This window comes from Chelonoidis abingdonii, chromosome 8, assembly GCF_003597395.2.
Source record: "Chelonoidis abingdonii isolate Lonesome George chromosome 8, CheloAbing_2.0, whole genome shotgun sequence".
Lineage (NCBI taxonomy): Eukaryota > Metazoa > Chordata > Testudines > Testudinidae > Chelonoidis > Chelonoidis abingdonii.
In genome coordinates this window covers 46,488,013-46,509,388 of record NC_133776.1, presented here as the reverse complement: position 1 = coordinate 46,509,388, position 21,376 = coordinate 46,488,013, and the positions used below count along the sequence as shown (strand labels likewise).

Sequence of the window (21,376 nt, the reverse complement as noted above, 5' to 3'; positions counted from 1 at the left end):
AAAATCAAACAGCTACAGAATATGCCTCAGTCAGTCCTTCTGCTCTGCTCTACTCTATGAGCCAGCTGCTTTGTTCAATCCTCTTATATACTGGTATTGGTTAAAATATCTGCTCCATAGATTAGATACTGACTTTGTTTTTCCTCCTCTGTGCCTTCCTGGGTTTCATGGGAAAAAGAACGGGGGGCGGGGTGGTGGTAAGTGTTCTTCACACTACAGCAACCATTTTTAATATGGATGAAACAATATTTGATCCAATCCAAGGCAGATATTATGAGGTAATTCATTTGGTAGCCAAAACCAGACCTGAAGTTTTGCAGTTAACTGGCAGGAGGGTCTACTAAGCCACTGAACAGGAAGTTGATGTGTTTGTATTTTGGGCTTTGGCTCATCTGCACTTCTCACTTGTAACACATGGTGGTTTGCTGTGCTTGCGCTGTGCCTTAAGCACACCTGCTGAATACAGAACCTGGTTTCCCTCCAGTGAAAATCCTGATTACAGGGCTGCAAAACACTAGAAGCTAAATTCTGCTGTCTGTGCAAATCTGGAGTAATTCCCGTGGCTTCAGATTTATAGTGATGCTGCTGAGATCAGAATTTAGCCCTCTACTGCTGCCAGGGGGGAAAAAACAACCGCTATCAGACCGTATCCATGGAAACCCTGCTACTGCAATAGCGGGCAGAATGGCAAATCAATCTCCTCTGCTTCAAAATGAAACAAATTTAACACTGTTTATAGAGCATCTGTCCTCTGAGAGAGCATCTTTGTTGACAACTGTACATCTAAAAATCTTCCCTGGTAAACATGCCGGTGAAATCCTTCTCTCCCCCTCTTTCTGACAAAGCTCTGATTTTACACACAGTAAAAATCAGTGAAAAAGTCAGATGCAGACAGTACCGTGATACAGAGCCGAGTCCGGAAGCCATAATGTTTAATGAAGAAGAAAATTGTTAATTTAGCATCTAGCCCTAGTGTCTGGGCACATGGTGACTAACATTCAAATGTACTAGTAAAGGCAGTGGCCCATCACCTTACTCTTCATCGTCTCTTGTTACATGGTACCATATGTCTCTAGCAGTAAATTTGTACCTGATGATACATTTTGTCTGAGTAGGGTGTGTTTTATTCTGTCAAATGAGATTTTAGAATCTGCTTCTTACCTGCAGGCAGGCTTGGGCAGCTCAATTTATAAATCCATAAGTCTCAGAAAAGGGTGCATTTCTGTTGAAATGCACATTCTTCTTGCCATAATTGGAGCATAGATCCATTCTTTTAGATCACCTGTTTCCCTGCTCCATGCTACCATCAATGAGGGCTCTCAAGTAAAAGAACTATCATTTTAAGCAGGGGGCTATTGCTGGCATGGCATTCTCTGTGAGTGGGGCTCATCTCTCATCTCATTCTCCCCGTCTCTCCTGGTAATGGATATGGCTAACATATATCCATACTGATTTTGTTAGCTCTCTCAGCCAAGTTGGATACTGCTGTCTTCCACAAGATTCAGTTTACTCAGTTGTGGAATCATATGGAAATGGAGGGGAAGGCCCCTTCAGTGAGTTAGTTACTACTTGCTTCTGAGAGTTCCCAAAAGACATTAGGGCTTGACCCAAACTCTAGTGAAGGAAGTGGAATGCACTGACTTCCCTGGGTTTTGAAGGGGTAACTATGCTCTCTTCTCACTCGAGGGCTCTCAAGTGCATTTCTACAGGGTTCCATCTTTTTCTTTCCACCTGTTAAATATGTAGCTACAGCCACTAGGGATGATAATGATATATTTTAGCCCACAGCATAGCCAATATCTAGGTGAGACTCAAATCTACATCCCCTTTCTGTCAAACCCAAATATTGCATCTCTGATTTTCCTGTGCCTTGGGGTGCGGGGGGTGCGCGCACACAGGGGAGCCAACTGCCTAGTTTAGGGTAGACAGGATGGAAGTGAAGATGATAGGTAAGGGAAAGCACTAGAGTTGGCCATGAATATGCCTTTTATTGGAGATCTATATCTGACCTTTACAATATCTTTCTGCTGTATCTGGGTCATATTATACCCATTGCCACTTCTCGGTTGCTAGATGACAGCTATGGCCTGCACTGTACTGTCTTCTTTTATCTACATTTGGCCAAGATGTACGGCCATTCCTTTTTGATATGGACCTTGTCTCAATCATCTCTTCCTTTCTAATCCTAAAGCTAGATTATTGCAATGCACTCTGTTTAGTGCTATCACTGAAATGCACCCAAACATGTCAGATGATGCAAGGGCTCACATCTGAATGAGATGAGCTATTATGAGCACTTATAAGTGCTTGGTATTGTGCCTTATCTACCTCTTCACTTAAGAGGGCAGTTCAAAATATCAGTTAAGATCTTTGAATCCCAAAATGAATGTGGGCCCAGTAATCTGAGACCTTCTCTCCCTACCTCTGTCCAGTCATGGTGATATAATCTGTTCTTGCTGTCAGTTCCTGGGGTGTGGTCTCCAGGGAGAACTCCCCTCCAGGAGACAGCCATCCCAGCAGCTTCTCCTGTTCAAACTGAGGGATTGCTGCTTCAGAACCTCCAATGCCAGGGTATTCTCAGAGGAAGGCCCAATTGTCTAGAACCCACCTGCTCTCGTGATCCATCGGAACATAAATTTAGAGTGCCATGTAAGGTTGTGTCTATTCACTGCCCCACAAACTGTTTTAATACTTTTGTCAATCTTTTACCAAGTATTTCTTACTAGTAACTTCCGCTGGTGCACACCCATGTTCTACATCTCAGAACAAGGATGTTAAACCATTCCTTTCCTGCTTTAGGTACAGACCTATTGTGCTGGGAATTACTGGTCATGTTCCACGGATCTGTAACTTACAAATGGGATTTGCAAATTCACCCCATGAATTGAAGGGGAGGGGGAAAATGAAGAGGATCTGGAGCTGTTTCTCCCAGTCGCCATGCTACTTGCCAAAGTCATCAGGCTTCAGTGGCTGGGAGGTGAGGGTGAAAGGAGAGAAGCTGGTACAGGAAAGTCAAGAGGGGTGGTCTGTGTGGTTGGAGAACTCAGGAAGAGCACTAGCTGTGTATTTGGTCACGTGGCTGAGGAGAAAGCATGTGCCAGTTTGGCAAGAGGGAGGAGCAATGGCATCATTTGTCATTGGGGAAACTGGAAGATGTGGAGGTCTAGGTACTTGAGATCTTCAGCTACAAGCACATCTCCGCTAGGTTTGAACACCTCCCTCCCTGTTGGATGCATGGAGGCTTCACTGCCCTTCCACCCCTCCTGCAGGACAGGGTGTAAGATTCCAGGTAGGAAGCCTGCACTGATGCTGCCAGTGCGGCGTTTGTTCTGTGGCTAAACCAAGGACTGCAGTCTCTATGACTGTCATTACAGAGCCTTTCTCAAGCATGACATTTTAAAATAGTGAGATCATCACAGCCTTAGAGCTTTTGTCATGTGTAAACTCTCTAGGTTTAAGCAATCCTGCCCAGGGCAGGTGTACTTTCTTATTGTTGTATTTCTCTGTAGCATTAGAGTAGGTGCCCCATGTATTTTCTGCCCTTCTCCCACTCCCACCTTCATCAATATGGTAGAGGATCTTCAGTCATCTTCCAAAATATTAAATCCAAAATGAACCTATAAGCCATCTGTTAATGTGGGCTCAAAAATGACCAGGGAAGATGAGTCCAGATGGGAAAACTACATGTTACACTGTTAATAGCTACCACCACCGCTATTTCTAACATCCATGCTAAATACCATTTTAATAATTTTGTGTAAATTCATTTTCAGTAAGACAGTGTAATAACAATGAAGGATGCTGTAGCAAAATGATTCCCTGAAATGATGCTTCTGAGCACACAACCCACAAATATACAAATTCCATCTACATTTTAAATTGGTAAAATGTTTGTACTATTCATTTTTACTTTTAGACAAATCTTCTGTCACAAACTAGCATATCCCTTTTGCAAAGAGCAAATATTAACACCTCTTTGGGGCATGTGCTGTGGTATATGAACTCTATTATATCCCTAACACTGCAGGTATCTACACTGACAAGTGGTGGCATATAGCAGCTGCCATTTGATATGATGCAGTAGAAAATGCCCTGAGACCAATAATGTCTACTTGCAGTAAATCTCATACCGTGTTATGATGCAGTATATTACCACTTCTGACAGTTACATCAGCTACAATTCTGCCCTCCCTTTCTAGCAGAGAGTAAAAAGAAATAGAATTTCTTCAAGCCATCCAAGCTCGAGAACTAACAGATCTGCATAGCAGAGCCTTATGAATGAATTTAAACTATAAAGTAGAAACAAAAAGCAAACATATATATTAGTCCACTGATCTAACGCTAGGCAGATGTGGTCAGCATTGGGGACTTACTTGTAGTAACTGTGACTGCTAATCTTTCCTTTTTTATTCTATTATGAATCTCACAGCAGCAGCTAGTTCCAAGAGCTACAATCTGTTATTTCATGGCAAGGTGCAAGCTGAAATTATGTGAACTATAGTGGAAAAAGAAGCCATCTTGGATTTTCATTATAAGTCCAATAGTAGAGAGCAGAACACTTTGCAGCTGATGAGGTGAGCTAGTTGATACAGGATTTTTTTTCTTTTTGGGTATTGGAGTGACGATGGTAGGTCCATAGTTAGGATGCTTTACATAACGGATTTTAGCCCCCTTCAGAATCCACAGTCACACTGGCCTCAAAATCAGCAGTTTTAGCCCTGGACCTGAGTTAAAAATTTTCTACAAAATGTAAAAATAATTGGAGAAAGGAGTTAAAAAGCGCCTTCCTGTACTAGATTCAGATCTAGTTCCCATCACCAAAATGTTGTAGAATTAATTATACTTTCAGAAGGTATTAACTAGCAATCATAGTCACAGAGTGCATCAAATGACTGCTGGAGACCTAGGTTTTCACAGTATGGGGTAGGGGGAAAGTTTTCGGCCCTATTCTTTGCTGAGAGCTTTCAAAAGGTGCTAACCACTGGCTACTGTTGGGATGCTTGTCAAAACGGTAGCAAGGTGTGGCTGAGCTTCCAAAGGCTTGGGAGGGGTAGGAACTCAACAAGTCTAGGGCTTGTACATGAAGGAGCACTTTCCCTTCCTTGCCTTCTCTACTTGACAGACCACTTGGGGTTAAGCAGAGGGGACTTATGCTGCTGTGAGCTACAGAATGCTTGCCTGCTGCAGAAGCCAAAGAAGTGGTAGGGTTTCTTCAGTTCCTTCTCCTGAAGCACTGAGCTTCTCCTTTGCTCTTCCCCCTGGCCCTCTTGTCTCTCTGTAGCCCCCTTCCACATACTGCACAGGCTCTGAAGGCTCCCACAAGACTCCCTGCCCCTTGCATAAACCCTGTAAAAGCGTGTTGCAAGGCATAGATTGTGCAGTCCTAACAAGCATCATAAAGCTCTTCAGAAGGTCAGTGCCAGGCAGAGCCTGTTCCAATGCACACCTCGGGTCCCTGGGAGACAGGCTCTCTCCTAAGGATCTTAAGAGGTGCACATTTAGTGAGGTCCCCCTTTACTGATCTGAAGAAGGCAATCCCTCTCCAAAACTTCCTTCCCTCCCCAGTCCCATTTTATAGCTATTTAAGGAATACACTCTCAAATTGTCATTACTGAGGAGTTCAGGTTGCAGGAGACAGTAAGCTCTTCAAGACCGGGACTGTCTCTCCTTTTGCTACAGCACCTACCACAATGGGGCCCATTCTTCTCTGGCCCCTAAGCCCTGCTGTTCTAAATATGATAAATAATCTGTGGTTTTGAGGGCATGTTACTTTTCAAGGACATTAGAGTTAAATAAAAAAAAAGTTAGAAACTCACAAAATGCAGTTAAGGTTCCATTTGCAAGCAAGATATCCAGACTACCTTAACTTCTTGCAGTGACGCGGGGGTGGGGACGGATTCTGCAAATAAAACTGTATTATCACTGTTGGAGGGAACTTTTGTAAAATCTAGCATTATGTGATTGGATGCGGTTCTCTGTACACTTACTGTATGGCAGCCATGTTTTGACATCCAGTATCAAATATGTCAGTTTCTGCAGTTGTGATCAGGAATGTTCCTGAATTTTCTGTACATTCTGGAAAATTGCTAGGTAAATATGTGCAACAATCCCTGTGAAATACTCACTAGTACCCATATATTACACTAACAACCCAATGTACACCTATAATACAGTCTACGATTAGGCATTGTTGATTTTGATGGAGTTATATGAGAGTGAACGTGATTTAACTGAATGAAGAATCAGAACCAGTTTCTCCTTCACCTTCACATGGAGCTCTCATTCATTCCATGAACTTGACACTTACCTAAAGCAATATATGGCCCTTGGCTTCAGGAGTCTGTGCAATTTTTACTCTATTTCCTTTCTTCTTATTTTGTCTATCTCTATAAAGCAGATGTTAAGAACCTGGTCAAACTGTGAGGAGCACAAAGTACTCAGTAGAACCAGGTGTAGTGGGCCTTAATTCTGTTTAAAGGGAATGGCTAACATTTCATTTTTTCACATTTTTATTTCAATCTTCTCTACAAGAACTTACCCTATGACACTAGTGTGTCATTGATGGTTCTTGCCAGTCACTGCTCTGTCTGTGATAGTCAGCTCTGGGTTATTAGGAAGAGTGGCCCCTTCAGAGAGTCCTTGGTGGTATTCTTCTGTGTAACTGCATGAGGTTGTGCTGCACTGCGTAGATTCATTACTTTGCAATGGTTTGTCCAGTGAACTGTTTGTGCAAGCTTGTGAAAAATCATTGGGTACAGCTGAGCAAACAGATTTGAAGAGAGGTAAAAATGTTGGCCTACTAAGGGATGTCATGCTGTTGGAGTCACTTGGTCTAGGTTCAAATGTAAAGTCTTTTATGTAAGAGAGGGCTTGATTATTTAACTGGGCATATTCAAAATTTATCTTGCTCCTGGTGACCTGACTCATATGATCTAGGATATTTGTTCTGTGTTTCTGATCTTTAGAGCAAATTAATTCCTTATTTTGTTTCAACTGATATGGATTACTGGCTTTGAGGCTTGTCTCATAATTATCTTGGTTTGTGTGAGGGAGACCAGGGTATTCTAAACTCTGGGTGATACAGTTGCATTCGTTTTGCAACAATATTTTGTTTTTGTATTGAGACATCTTACAAATTATGTTGTTCATTTCATTCCCGATGCATTTGTCTTCCAGATGTTTATTTTCATAGCTGATTTTTAAGGATGCAACTTGAGTGACACAACGTTCCAGAAGCTGCACTATAGTAGTGTCGCTGTCCTGTTGTGTGGGGCTGATGTAGCTTTGAAAATGTCTCAGAGTAAGAGGCTGCATTGGCTTGTTGCAGGAAATAGACAAGGAATGATATATTGTTTTATTGCCATCTGCTGTCTCTAGGGAATCCATTGGGGAAGTTGCTGCAGTCATATAAGAATAACAGGATTCTACTTCCTGGCTATCATTTAACGAAGGATTTTGAGAGCTCTGACAAGCAGGCTCCATGTTCAGGTTGCCTATTAATGGGGCTTTATCACCAGGTCCCTTGCGTTCTCCTAAAACTGGCATCTTCTCTTTTTCAAACAAACAGGTCCCTAAAGTGTCTCCAGTAGCTTGTGATCTTGGCCCATTACCTGATGTGCTGTTGGCTTCCTGAAGGCCAGACACAGTACATGAGTCCTCAGGGCAGTTTCCTTCCCTCACCTGAGAATGCCCGTTAGCTGTGTGAGGCCAAGAAAACTCCCTTTGGTCTTTTTCAGCCACGCCCCCTAAACATGTCTGGACCATGTCATTGTCATTAACCAAAGAAGACTTTGGATTAGAAATATCAGTTTCTCCCTTGGTTGGTTTTTCCTCCTCAGCTGCTATGTGCTCACTCTGGCATAGACTGGGACTACAGGAGACCAATGGATCGCCACTTTTTTCCAGCTGTAATTCGGGACTCCTAATTGGGTCTGTGGGGGAAACCAATCCTGGGTTTTTTCGTAGCCAGTTTATTATCCCCATGGTCAGTGAGAGTTCAGTATCACAGAGCTTTAACAAGCATTCCTTACCTTTCCATGTGCTCTGAAGAAACCCCTGGCTAATGATGTCAACAGCTGGCTGTGAAGCCATATTCTCCTCTGCTCCCACATGAAAGCTATAAATCGACAAAGGGATTTCAATGGCCTGGTCTGAAATGCTTTCTGACATACACAGGTCATCGTCTAGGACTGGGCTTATTTTGGTTTCATTGGGATCATAGAATAGTTCATAAAGGGCATCGCCACTGTAACTGTCTCTGGGAAATCTACCTGGAACCTCAGGAGTCTGAGCCTCCTTCATTTCATCATCCTGCCCAGGAGAGAATGAATCATAGTATCCTTCATCACTGGTGGAGGTGGATTCTTGGTGGTCACTTTTTGGTGTCCCTGTATCTACGGAGCTTTCTTTGGAACTGTCAGGATGTTTATCAGGTGACACCAGCAGGTCAGTCATTGAAGCAGCAGCTTCACGTTTAGTCTTTCCCAGGTCAGGACTGGGTATCTTCAACAACCTCCTATCAAATAACGTGCTCTGATGTAATCGCACTGACTTGTTGATGTTATCCCAAAATTTTGCAAAGTCAGCTGCTTCGTTTTGGGCAGGGGACGCCAGCTGTTCCACTCCCCCTTGAAAAGACCCCAGGGCAGGGCTCTCTTTGTGCTTGGATCGCCTCATCAGCACTTCTTTGCTGCTCTCCAGCTCCAAATGAGCAGAGCTCTCATCTGCAAAGATTTCCCCACATCCAGTGAGCGAGTCAAAGCTCTTCAGAGAAGCGACATCTTCACACAGAGCATTGCAGTAGTCATAGGAGGAGTCGGACTGCATTTCGCTGTCAGAGAGGTCTTGTGCCAAGCAGTCAGCTGCAAAGGTTTCTCTGGGTTTGAAAAGATACTTCCCAAGCCTGCCTGAGAGCTCGCCCTTCCGCGCTGGAGAAGGCAGCCTCTTGCCCTTCTCAACTAGCAGGGTTAGGCTCTCTGGTTTATTTTTTTTCATGTGAAATATGTCCCGGAGCCCTTTTTTAGACCTCTTAAGGGAAATCCTCTTCCTGGGAATGCTTTTTGCTACAGCTGGTACAAAAGGCATCTGTGGCACAAAGTTTCTATAATCTATCATCTGCTGACTGCTGCAAGTGGACTGGCTTGGGCTGACTACGGACTCTTTCTTATCACTGGAATTCAGGGTGCTCCCCACCCCAGAAAAGCTGATGCTATTGACAAGTCGCCCTTTACTTCTTCCTGGAGCTGAGGAGCCCTCCTTGTAAGCTTTATCGCTGTGGTTGCATTGTTCTGTTTTGTCTACCCCTATCACACAATCATGGGTTTTACTCTTTCTTACCAGTTTGTAGGAAGACCCAGATGGCACTAAGATGTTTTCACTAGCCCCGCTCCTTGTCGTTGTATTAGAAAATCGTTCATTTTTGTGTGTGGCTAAACTTGCTGGTTGGACCACTTCACTTTTGCTCCCCTTGACTGCTACCCTTTTGTCTTTTCCTAGATCATCCTTGTCTGCAGGAATCTCATCCACCAATGGCGTTTTCTCAGAAGTCAGCTGCAAACTTGATTTTATGAAGGTCTTTCCTCTCCTTAGCTCCATGCTGCTTCATCACATTTGTTTCTGTAGACGAAACAGCAGAACAAAATCTTAAAATCTGGCTAGCAGTGTGCTTTCAGCTAACAAAAGACCCATATGGATTTGGGGTATGTTTCCCAAACAACTAGAACCCCACTTGAACTTTGTATATTTCGAAGAAAATCTAGAGAAAAGGACAGGGGGAAATCAGCAATATTAGAACTGATTTTATTTCTTGTGAGAGACTTCAGTCAATAACTCATGGTGTTGTTTGAAAAAGAGTTCAAGTGAAACTTGGGGGGGGAGGGTGTTGCTTGTAAAGTTTGCAAAGGTCTAAAAGAATCAGCAGGGAGAACAGGTCACTCTAGGTTGGTAGCTAGTTGGCCTGATTGCTTTTGAAACTGTCAAGCTGCTGAGCTTTCAGATACAGGATCAAGGCCATGATAGAGCAGCTCAAAGGGAAGAGATGCTATTCTAAAAGTGGAAGTGGCACTGGGGAACAAGGAGGATTGGTGGATACCCAAGGAACTTTTATGCAAAAGGCCTACTTTGGGGAGGTGATTGTTCATTAACGTATGCCTTTGATTAGGTCAAGAGGTGAGGAAGATCCCAAGTGGGGAAAGCTCCAGGGGTGTAAAATATAACACAGGAGATTTTTGTTTTACATGGAAAATCTCTGTAAATCCCTGCCTGTACATCCTGAACTGTTCCTTTATTGGAATGCATGCTGAAACTGAATTACAGTTCTTGCTTCTGCTGAAGTGTGTGAAAGGGACATGCCAGCACTAGCACCACCTACTGGTTGGGTGGGAGTATGGCAGGTTGTTTTCCTGTCGGGAGTCCCCTTTTATTACCACAAATCTGCGCTGCGGTGGTCTGTCCTTCCACTGACGCTGCCCTCTGGCCAGGTCACATTCACAAGTCTATGCCTTTTGGGGTATGTGTAAAGAGTCCAGCAGTGGGAGGAGGAGTCTTTGCAATTAAGCAGGAGGCTTCAGGACTCCCCTCCATCTTGGGTTGAGATCTCACAGCCCAGATCCTTTTATCATCAGGGTCTTCTCCCCACAAATAGGTTCCCTCCCGAAGGATAAACTTCTGTAGTCGTCCCTACTTAAAGGTTAGTAGAGGAGCCTGGGCCCACTCTCTCCACCAGGCTAAGATCCAGGGCCCAATGGTGGGCAGCTACATCCTAAATCCTGGGGTGCTATGCAGCTGCCTCTCTGGATCACTTCCCACCAGTCCCTTTTCTTCCCCCAGGGTAAAGCAAAAAAGAGAAACACAAGGATAAAGTCTCTAACCTCCAGAGTATGTCAGGTCCTTTTTTGTAGGCTTGGACAGGTCACTACACTCAGGCCTCAGGCAGCAAAAGCTCCTAGGTTGCTCCTTCTTAGAAGACCAGCATGTAGGTCAGCTCATCTGCCTGCTTTTGAGCTGCTCTGCTTCCCTTTTAAAGCTCCTTCTCCAGCCTGTGCAGGCATAGCAGGTATGGTGGGGTGAGTGAGGCAACCTGGGTGCAGAGCAGCTCTCTAACCCCTACTTTTCCAGTGAGAGATTTGTACACCTTATCACAAATTGCAATCTATAATTTTCTGTAGTGCTACTTTTATTATAAAAAAAATCAATAGTAGCTTTTATAAAAGGCACCACTAAATATCACTGGACAGTCGGACTGGCTTGACAAACCTTTTTAAGTGTACAATGACCAACTATAGTACATAGATGCATTGGCAAAACATATGCACACTGGTTACTTTTAAATGCAAATGCATTGCATAGTTCATTGCAAACTTGGGGTCTACATTTGTATGATACAGTGTTCAGTACAGTTGATGTTTGCATGCAGTGCATAAACACTTAACTAAAATACTCATAAAAGTGTTATGCCACAGTCAACTCTCCTGGAATTATTTCATAAATAGACAGCACTTGTTTCTCCTCCTCCCTACGCCAGTGTAAATCAGAAGTAAAGCAATGGGATTATAGCTGCATAATTCAGAACAGAATCAAACTCATCATGCAAGCTCCTGTGCAAACAAAATTCTTATTAGACAAAAAGAGTGGCCCAGATTTTTATTCAAAGGCCTGTTTTTTTAAAAAAAAAAAATCCCTTCAGATCTGCACTGAATTAAACCTCAGTTTAGAATTAAATTCTCTACTTCTGCATCATTTACACATACACTAAAACTAAAATCATCTGGGCCCTGAAAGTCAGCAATAATTGAGAATGAATTACTGCACATTAAAAGATGCATTAGCAGCACACTGTTACATCCAACACTCATTGATAAACCATGCCACAGCTACACTAGCAGAATAAATAACTGCCAGTGTTTCAAAGGAGGTGTATAAACATGGGGCCAGCCTCGGATCCAGCTCTTCCTTCCTGACTTGTACTAGGTGCAGGTGGTTTTTAAACCAGCTTTTCCTGCACCCTCCCCCCAGTCGTGAGCTTGGCACAATCTGAAGACATAACTTAGAGCAGTCTTAGGGCTCCTCTAAATTGTAGCAACTGCCCATGGCCTCTAAGAGGATGTTCTGTCAGCTGAATCTGACCATCCTCCCAGAATGGACAGGCAGGTGTGGAGGAGCACATGGCTCGGACAGAGACATACCTTAGGGGAGGATTTATTAATGGAGATTCTCTGTGTCCTAGTAAGGAGGAGAGGATGGAAGGTGATAAAATAAAGGTAAGAACTGATGAGAAACAATCAAATTAAAAAAAAGTCCCATTCAATTACATCCCGTAATGGCAGACAGCTAAAAAGTGACAAGTTTAAGTCTAAATAATAAGATGGGTGAACTTGAGAGCCTCACGTTGAATGAGAATATTGATGTAAGAGGCATCACAGAAACTTAGTGGAACGAGGATAGTCAATGGGACACAGTAATAGCAAGGTACAAAATAGATTGGAAGGACAGAACAGGTCGGGGAGTGGCACAATATATATGAATGAAAGCAGAGTCAAATGAAATAAAAATCTTAAATGAATCAAACTGTACCATAGAGTCTCTCTGGATAGAAATTCCATGCTTGAATAATAAGAATATAGCAGCAGCGATATACTACTGACCACCTGACCAGGATGGTGATAGTGACTGTGAAATGCTCAGGGAAATTAGAGAGGCTATTAAAATAAAAAACACAATAATAATGGGGGAGTTCAACTATCCCCATGTTGACTGGTACATGTCATGTCAGGATGGGATGCAGAGATAAAGTTTGACACCTTACATGACTGCTTCTTGGATCAGCTAGTCCTGGAACCCACAGTGGGGAAGGGAATCTTCAGGCAGCCAGATCCATGGCCATCCAGCAGCATAAAGCAATTTTTAGTAGAGGCTCTGGTATGGCCTATACTCAGCATATTTATAACACGGGGGAAGGCAGGAAATGGTGGCAAACTTTAGGGTGATGTGTGACTGTATATATGCACAGTGTGTAGAATATGGAATACATGATGTTGTGGTGATAGATAAAGGTTTTATCAGCATGATTTTGATGTAGCCATGTTACTCGTAGATGGAAATGTGAGTTCTTCAGATCATCTGTAATGAATGCTAATAAATACTTTTCTACCGCACTACACCATTGCATATTTGTACATCTCACTGATGCTACAGAAAAGTTACTTTACAGATGTTTTAGAGTTTTTAGGAAAAGGCTGTTGGGATGTTTTTGCATCCCTTTGCTGCAAAGAGCAGTGGTGTTTACCATGAATCCAATTGTGCAGAATTGAGAAGAAGCCATAAACACCTGCTAGAAATAGCTGAAGCAAGCTTTCCTGCAACTTAATAATGTCATGAACCTGAGGTTTCCAAGATCTCAGACTCTTCTAGTGCTAGAAGTAGATGCTGGGTCTCCAAGGGAAAACGCAAATCTCAAAGGCTTGAAGCTCCCTGCTGGGCTGTAGAAGACTTCAATGTTGTATTATTTTTATGTCTAGGAAAACTGTGGCTCTCCCAGGACAGATTTTGCCTGTCCTAAGCCTTGGCAGGGTACTTTTTGGAGGAAATGCCACATTTAGGGAAGAAAGGAACATTTTTCCCCCTGCAGATTAGCATGTTAAGGAAGGTAGCTGTTTGAAGCTGCTCATCGGTTGGAGTATTAGAGTAAGTCCTACCCGGACTGGTGGCCAGAGAGCAACTAAGGTAAGCAGAGGTGCCGGTTGAATTAAGTTGGAGGCAGAGATGCACTCACTACATACATGTTCACTGTGTCTAGCACAAGGAATGTTTTGGACAAGCTGGTTTTGAGTCACTTTACCTCCAGGAGTCTCCAGCTAATTAAAGGGCTTAACCTAGTTGGGCCTTTCAGGTTAAGAGTGTTAGAACCATGTGGGCACCCAAAGAGAGGGATGGTAGCAAAGGAACACACCTGAGAGGGACAAAAGGGGTCTAAGGCATGATTGGTCTGGTAACCAGGACAGGAAATGCTGAAAGGTTTTCATAGATTCGTAGAATTTGAAGCCAAATGGACAATTACATCATCTAGTCTGACTTCCTGTATATCACAGGTCATTAAATTTCACCCATTTACCCTTGTATTCAGCCCCATAACTTGTTTCACTAAAACATAACTTCCAGAAAGGAATCCAGTCCTGATCTGAAGACATAGGAGGCAGAGAATCCACCACCTCCCTTGGTAGCTTATTCCAATGATTGATCACTCTCACTGTTAAAATTTGTGCCTAACTTCCCATTTGATTATTTCTGGCTTCAGCTTCCATCCATTTTGTTTGTTATGCTTTTCGCTGCTAGCTTAAAATCCTCTAGCACCTGATACTAGCTCCTCCTGAAGCAAAGAATACACTGCAATGAAATCACCACTTAGTCTTCTTTTTGATAAGCTAAAGGGATTGAGGTCTTAAAGTCTCTCATTGTAAAGTCCTCAAATAATTTTTGTGGCTCTTTTTTCTGTACCCTCTCCAATTTTAAAATGTGGACATCAGAACGGTACATGATAATCTGGTGTCAGTCTAACTAATGCCACAAACCAAGATAGGTCCTCTTCCTAGTCCTATTTGCTATACTTTGTTTATACATCCAAGGATCACATTATCTCTTTTGGCCACAGCATCACACTGAGAGCTCATGTTGAGTTGTTTGCCCGTTCTGACTCCTACATCCTTTTCAGAGGCACTGCATTCCAGGATCTAGTCCCCCATTCTGTGGCTATGGCCCACAGTCCTTATTTCTGGATGCATAACTTTGCATTTGGCTGTGTTAAAAGGCATATTGTTTGAATGGTCCAGTCTCCCAAGTCATCTGTATCTCTCTGCATGACTGCCTCACCCTTATTATTATTTACTATTTTGCCAATCTGTGTCATCTGCAAATGTTACCAACAGTGACTTCATATTTGCTTCCGGATATAGGTGAACATGTTAAATAGTGTAGGCCTACTACTGATCCCTGCGGAACACTGCTAGAAACACTCCTGTTCAAAAATTCTCCTTTGACAATTCTGTTTTGAGATCTATCAGCTAGTTCTTAATGCATTTAATTGATTCTCTGTAGTGCTACTTTTGAAATCAGCATGTCATACAGTATCAAGCCAAACACCTTATAAAAGTCTAAGTAGACTACATCTTCGTTTATCCACCAAAGTTGTAATCTCAAAGAATGAAATTAGGTTTGTTTGACCAAAGCTATTTTCCATATAACCACATTGACTGGCATTACTTGTATTTCTGTCCTTAATTCTTTATTAACTGAATCCCACATCCTTTATTTTGCCTGGGATTGATGACAAGCTAAGCACCCACTAATTAGCTGGGTCATTCTGCTTGTCATTTGGGTCATTTGGCATAATCCTAACATGCTTCCAGTCTTCTGGAATCTCCCTGGTATTCCAAGATTTATTAAAAATTACTGTCAGTGGGCCATTTATCTCCTTAGCGAACTCTTTTAGGGCTTTTAGGTATAAATTATCTGGCCCTGGTAATTTAAAAACATTTATCCCTCATAGATGTTTTCTAACATCCTCCTTTGACTGACTAACAGACTGGAAAGTTCTTCATCCTTATGTGATACAAGTCATTCTGCTTCTTTCCAAATACAGAATAGCAATATGAATTGAACACTTTTTTTATGCATCATTATTCATTCTACCATCTCAGTCTGGTAATGACCATACCATTTTTATCTTTTCCTGCCTGTGAGGCTGTGACAATACCATGGAAACTGTACCATGGAAATGAGCTTAAAAGGTTAAAGAAATTTTTAAGGTAAAGTTACAGTATATGCCTCCAGTGGTTATAGAATCCTAATCAAACTTCTGTAAAATGATTCTAGACTTCTGTAAATTTGTTTTTGTCTGTGGGTTGTCCTGACCTGTGTATTCAACTGCAGCATTGCCTGTCGCCAGTCCTTTTCCATTATTTTCCCATTGCATTTAATTTCCACTTGTTTATCTTTTACTCCTACTAGAATAAAAAACAATTATGTCTGGGGACTGATTTTCATCTTTGTAAAGGAAATATGTTTTTGCAATTAAAATTCACTCAAAATGACAGGAATCTTTGGAACTGGCTGCCAGCCCACTAAGAATTAATCCATTATGGTTTCAAATAAGACTCTGTGTGTACTTTTCCTTCAAACTGCCCCATCTCCTTTCTTCTGGCATCAGTGGATTACTTATGAAACTAATTTAAGTAAGAGCCATAAATCTTTGCTGGACTACACTTACATTGTTATCTACCATGGTCTCGGCTGCAGACCTTTCTGCCCCAAAGAAATGTTACGCTACTGTTGTGGGGAAACTGCCTTTCCCATCTATGAGATTGCTAGAGTGACACACACTTACTGGTCTTGACCACACCACTTAGTCTTAAGGTTTCACAGACTTCTAAACAAGCAATTAAATCCAAAGGTTGGGCTGGCAAGTATAATACAAATAAAGTCTTGGAGTAAACACCATTCTGGAGTTGGAGAATATTGTTTTTAAAATTCAAAGACACTCCATCAAACTTATAAGAACCATCTATTACGCACCAGTTCATGCTGAGTGTTGGATCTCTTATGATTTAGGCATAATGGATATTAATGGGTTTATTCCTTGAGAACTAGAACAAGAGAGATGCTGGAAGTGTGAGGATGACTAGTGTTCCCATGGTTTGGGAATAATCCCAGCACATTGCCTTTCTGTAGAGATTTTAGAATTGCTTTAACTTTAAGGGTGGATGTCAATTACTTTTAGTTGCTCTCCTATTGGAAAATATTTCTGCCTTGCATTTTCTACAGAAACAAAAAATTATTCCTGAGGGCCACAAAAGTTTTGGCAAAAATTTCAATATTCTGCGGTGCAACCCTGGGAAAATCAACCCATTTGGAGAATGAGTGTTGACATCAGTGAGGTTGCATGGCTATCATTAATAGCAGAAACTGGCTTAGGAACTAGAAATTTTAAATCAAAGCTTGAATCAATGCTGCTTCTCCTAGACAAGGAAAAAGGAGAATTAGCCTTATGTGGCATTGTGACGTTATTGACATGAACTGTAACCATACAGATCATGGTTGCAACCACTGTTATATATTTGCAGCAAATATTGTACAAAGGTTCTCATGCGAGATGTCTATGAAGAGGTTATGATTTTCTGCTTATAATTATGCTGTCTGTATGTGTGTACCATTTTTTGTAGCTGAAGTTATGAATATCGGCTATGTACTTGTATCTCAATGTGTTTGATTCTAAATAGCATTAGTGAAGCATTTGGTCAGATTCTTGAGAAAGGAATTTGCAAACTGAGTGCCCAATCAAGAAACACTTAACTGGCAATGGATCTTTGGAGACTCCAATCCACATAAGAAGTCTTCCTGGGAACGTTCAAGATAGCATGTGAGCAATGGCTGCCGCCTGCAAACTGAGTCATGCATGGACACGTGACTTGCCCATGCAGCTCCAAATTCCATCTTGCTGCTGGGATTTTCCACAGTAAGAACAAAAGGGTATCCTTCTACAGGGCAAGGAATATAAAAGGCCCTGGAAACTCCTCCATTTTGTCTTCAATCCTGCTTCTTATTTCTGGAGGAAACTTGCTACAAACTGAAGCTCTAAACAAAGGACTGAATGACCCATCCCAGCTTTGGATATACTCCAGAGACTTCATTTGAACCTGCAGTTTGTTCCATCACTGCTACAAGCATGAACCAATAACTTTGCCATTACTGTAGGCAATTGATTCCATTTAACCAATTTTAACTCTCATTTATATTTATTTATTTATTTATTTATTTCTATAAATAAACTTTTGGATTTTAGATTCTAAAGGATTGGCAACAGCTTGTTTTGTGGGTAAGTTCTGACTTGTATATTGGTCTGGGGCTTGGTCCTTTGGGATTGAGAGAACCTTTTTCCTTTTACTGGAGTATTGGTTTTCATAACCATTTGTCCCCATAATGAGTGGCACTGATAATGATACTGGGAAACTGGAGTGTCTAAGGGAATTGCTTGTATGACTTATGGTTAGCCAGTGGGGTGAGACCGAAGTCCTCTCTGTTAGACTGGTGTGGTGTGCCCTATTGGGAAAGTAAACCCAGCCTTGGGCTGCAACTGCCCTGCTCCTAAGCAATTTGTCCTGAATTGATACTCTGTTGTGTCCCGCCAGAGGCAGCATTGTTACAGGCATTTGTTCCAAAATCTTATTAGCTGTCTAGCTGGAGACTCTGGTCATATGTATAATTGTGATGGGTTTTCACGGGTTTTCACTGGAGACTACAAATGAGCAAAGTTAGGGAGAGTTTTTAGGTATTTATGGGAATTTTTTATTTCTCTTTTGTTACATTTAATGTAATAGGTTATTCTTAAACAGGAACACCATGAGAAGGAGGTGCCTACCCAACCACATACTATATAGTGTCTAAACTTGCCCCTTTCCTAGGGTTTGATCTTATTAATTAAATCCATTGACAAACTTTTATGGACAATATTCTTTCTACTTACTGATATTTTTAAAACTGAAAGGAAAAATCCAGTATGCATGTTTTTAGGGTAAAATGTTTGAGGTATCTAATTCCATTTTCAAAAGTGACTTCAGCACAGTGGACTTACATGTCTGAGTGTCAAAGTCACTTTTGAAAATGGGTCTTGGATGCTTTCCAAAATGTACTCCTTGCTCCAAAATAAAAACTGTGGTATGATGAAATTTTTTGACAAGAATATAATGGAAAATGTACATGCTTAAAAAAATTATTTTGAGGGTTTTTTAAACAGGTAACGCTCTGAAGTGAAACTTATTCTCAAATTTTTAATGAAGAATTTGAAGAATAGGAAATGACAAAGAACTGAATGCTTCAGGAAGCCTACTAGAGACTTTGCCATGCTGGCTAATTAACTTAGGGATATGCTGAGCTACTGTGGTGATGGATGCCAATCCAAAACCCTAAAAAAGATTAACAAAGAAGTGTAAGGGGCTTAGTGCCCATAATTCTATTAAAATCAATGGGTATTATAAATGCTTAGCACTTGTTCTAGATCAATTAACAGAGCGTAAAGCAGAGTATATCATTTCCTGAAGGGGCTCTGTGACAGTAACTAAATTCTATTCTCCCAAACAAACACTTAACTCCCTTTACTAAAGGTCACAAAACAAAGCCAATGGAGAATTTTCCTACTATTAATAGGAACATGCAGTTCTTTTTCACTATTTATTGATAATTAAAAACATCCAAGGAAGTTCCCTGCTGAACCACAATGATATTCTCTCTGCAGTTACTATGATACACAATTCTGTTCCTTAAAGGCAGACAGATATAATGTGCCCTCAAAGTGTAAACCAAAGAAGATTCTTAAAGCATTGCTCATCTTCTCACTTCTTAGATGGATTACTCTGCCAGTATCTTATTCCATTTCTCCTTTTTAAAAACGACACTAATGATTCATGTTACAAAGGGAGGTTTATTTTTAAATAAACCTCTGACATGCAGACCTATGCTGGGATCATACCACCTGCTTGGAGTATTCTTGTCATCATTATTAGTGGTTAAAATGCTATCGTTCCTCTTTATCACCTGCCTCTCTTGGGTAACCCAGAATACCTAATAATTTGCATATACATTTAGGTCAGGCTCTGCTTTTTCTCAGTAAAAGACCTAAAGAGAAACACCATCATGTGTGCACAATAAAATCTTACACATCACATCAGAATACTATAAGGATCTGTAATTAAATGTTTAATCTTATTAGCAATGTGCTACAGGGAAGTCTGAACCTTAAATTAATCACTGCCAACTGCTCACTAAAGCTGAGATGTCAGTAGTAAAATTAAAGCCCTTGGTATGCAGAGCTCTGCAGTTTTGTGTGTTTACCGTGCTGGGTACATATAAAAGATCAAAAAGGGTGAAGAAAAACAAGCATTCTTTTCCCCCAGTTCATTGTACAGGGCATGTAAGCTGTAGAATCTCTACATGTTCAGCACAATGGCTAGCTCCTAGCCACCAGTTTCATTCCCTTGATTAGTCATCTGAACAGTGTCAGTAATTACTAGCACTTGCAGCTCTCTGCCAAGGGAGAACAGGGAGAAAACTACACTGAGGAACATGGGAGAGGGGTGAATTCATTACAAAAGGAGGAAACCTGCCTGGCAAAACCTTTGCGTTACCCTGCACAGCTCAGTTTTTCTTCTGCGCCTGAAGCTGAGAGAAAGGTACTGGCTCGAAACATTTTTCCTTACACTTTGTGGGAGAGTAGCATAAACTCCAGCACAACGAGCTGTTTAACCATTAGCCTATTTCCAGGGAGAAAATAGCTGCACAGAAATCTCTGTTGTGTACCTGAAAGGGAAACTGTGCATTTATTACTTGCTGTGCCCAGCAGCCAGTTGTATCAGACAGCGAAGTGTTAACCTGGCCAGCCCTTGTCACTTTCGGTTATTTATTGCTTTAAAAGAGATAAGAAAAGAAATAAGGGAAAATCAGTGCTCCATGCTAGTGTCAAAACAAGCAATCATCCCAAAATAATAGTCTGTCCCTTGGAGTCTCGTTGTAGGTGTCAGAGCAAAAGGAATTCCTTTGCACGAACGACTAACAATAAGGCAGATGACAAAAATCTTACTCACCATGTTTCACCATTCAGCATAATCCTCTCTACTATAGCCTTGTTGCTGAGGCTGAGAATCTTTTATCCAGAGGCTCCTGTGATGCTTTTCAGACTCTGAGGGGCTGTACTACTGCTGCTCTCCACTGGTATTCTCCACCTCCTATCTTTTCCTCCTCCTCCTTCCCTCATCCCCCACCCTCCAATCCTTCCAGCTTGTAGCTTGCTGTACCCTACATAGATTCTAGATTTCCCCGTCTAGCTTGATTTAGGAAAGATGTTTGTTTCAGCCTTCTGCTTGGTAGCAAGTAAATACCTCCGTTGCTCAGGGGCAAAAATTAAAGGTAAACTAGAGAGCTCACAACCAACATCCTCGTTATACTACACCCATAACAGGTTTGGAATAATTCAGGAGCACATTTATTGTAAATGTATTTCTCCCATCAATTTTCATAGCTGACTGGAATACAAAAATACCAGCGTGAACAGATACTTGTAGGTTATTGCAATGCATCGCTGTTCAACATGTATTAAGATTATTGAAGTGTATCACCCTTTGAAGAAGTGATTTAAAGGGGACTGTTATGGAGAGAGACAGTGCCTTCACATATACTACTTCTGGTATTAAAGAAGGAATCTCACACTGGAGCAAACTGGAGACAGGAGGAGAGGGAATATTTTTACCAAAAAAATGTAATTGGCTAGTATTTGTCTTAGGTGGGTTTTTTAAGTCACTGAACATGTTTTGTTTTAACCAGCTTTCCTTAGTAAGTC

The 21,376-nt window shown here is 41.6% G+C and overlaps 1 protein-coding gene across 2 annotated transcripts in view; it reads right to left on the bottom strand.

The window, feature by feature from the left end:
• AMER3 (APC membrane recruitment protein 3) overlaps positions 1-20,718 on the bottom strand; it is a 59,052-nt gene extending 38,334 nt beyond the window's left edge. For both annotated transcript variants that reach the window (XR_004371605.2, XM_032764797.2), the window contains exons 1-2: positions 20,625-20,718; positions 6,539-9,615 (exon numbers count right to left, since the gene is read on the bottom strand). Coding sequence is in view for 1 of the 2 variants with exons in the window: in XM_032764797.2 (XP_032620688.1) it covers positions 6,556-9,594 (3,039 nt within the window). In the remaining variant the exon portion in view is untranslated. The remainder of the gene's footprint in view (positions 1-6,538; positions 9,616-20,624) is intronic.
• Positions 20,719-21,376: the final 658 nt, after the last annotated feature.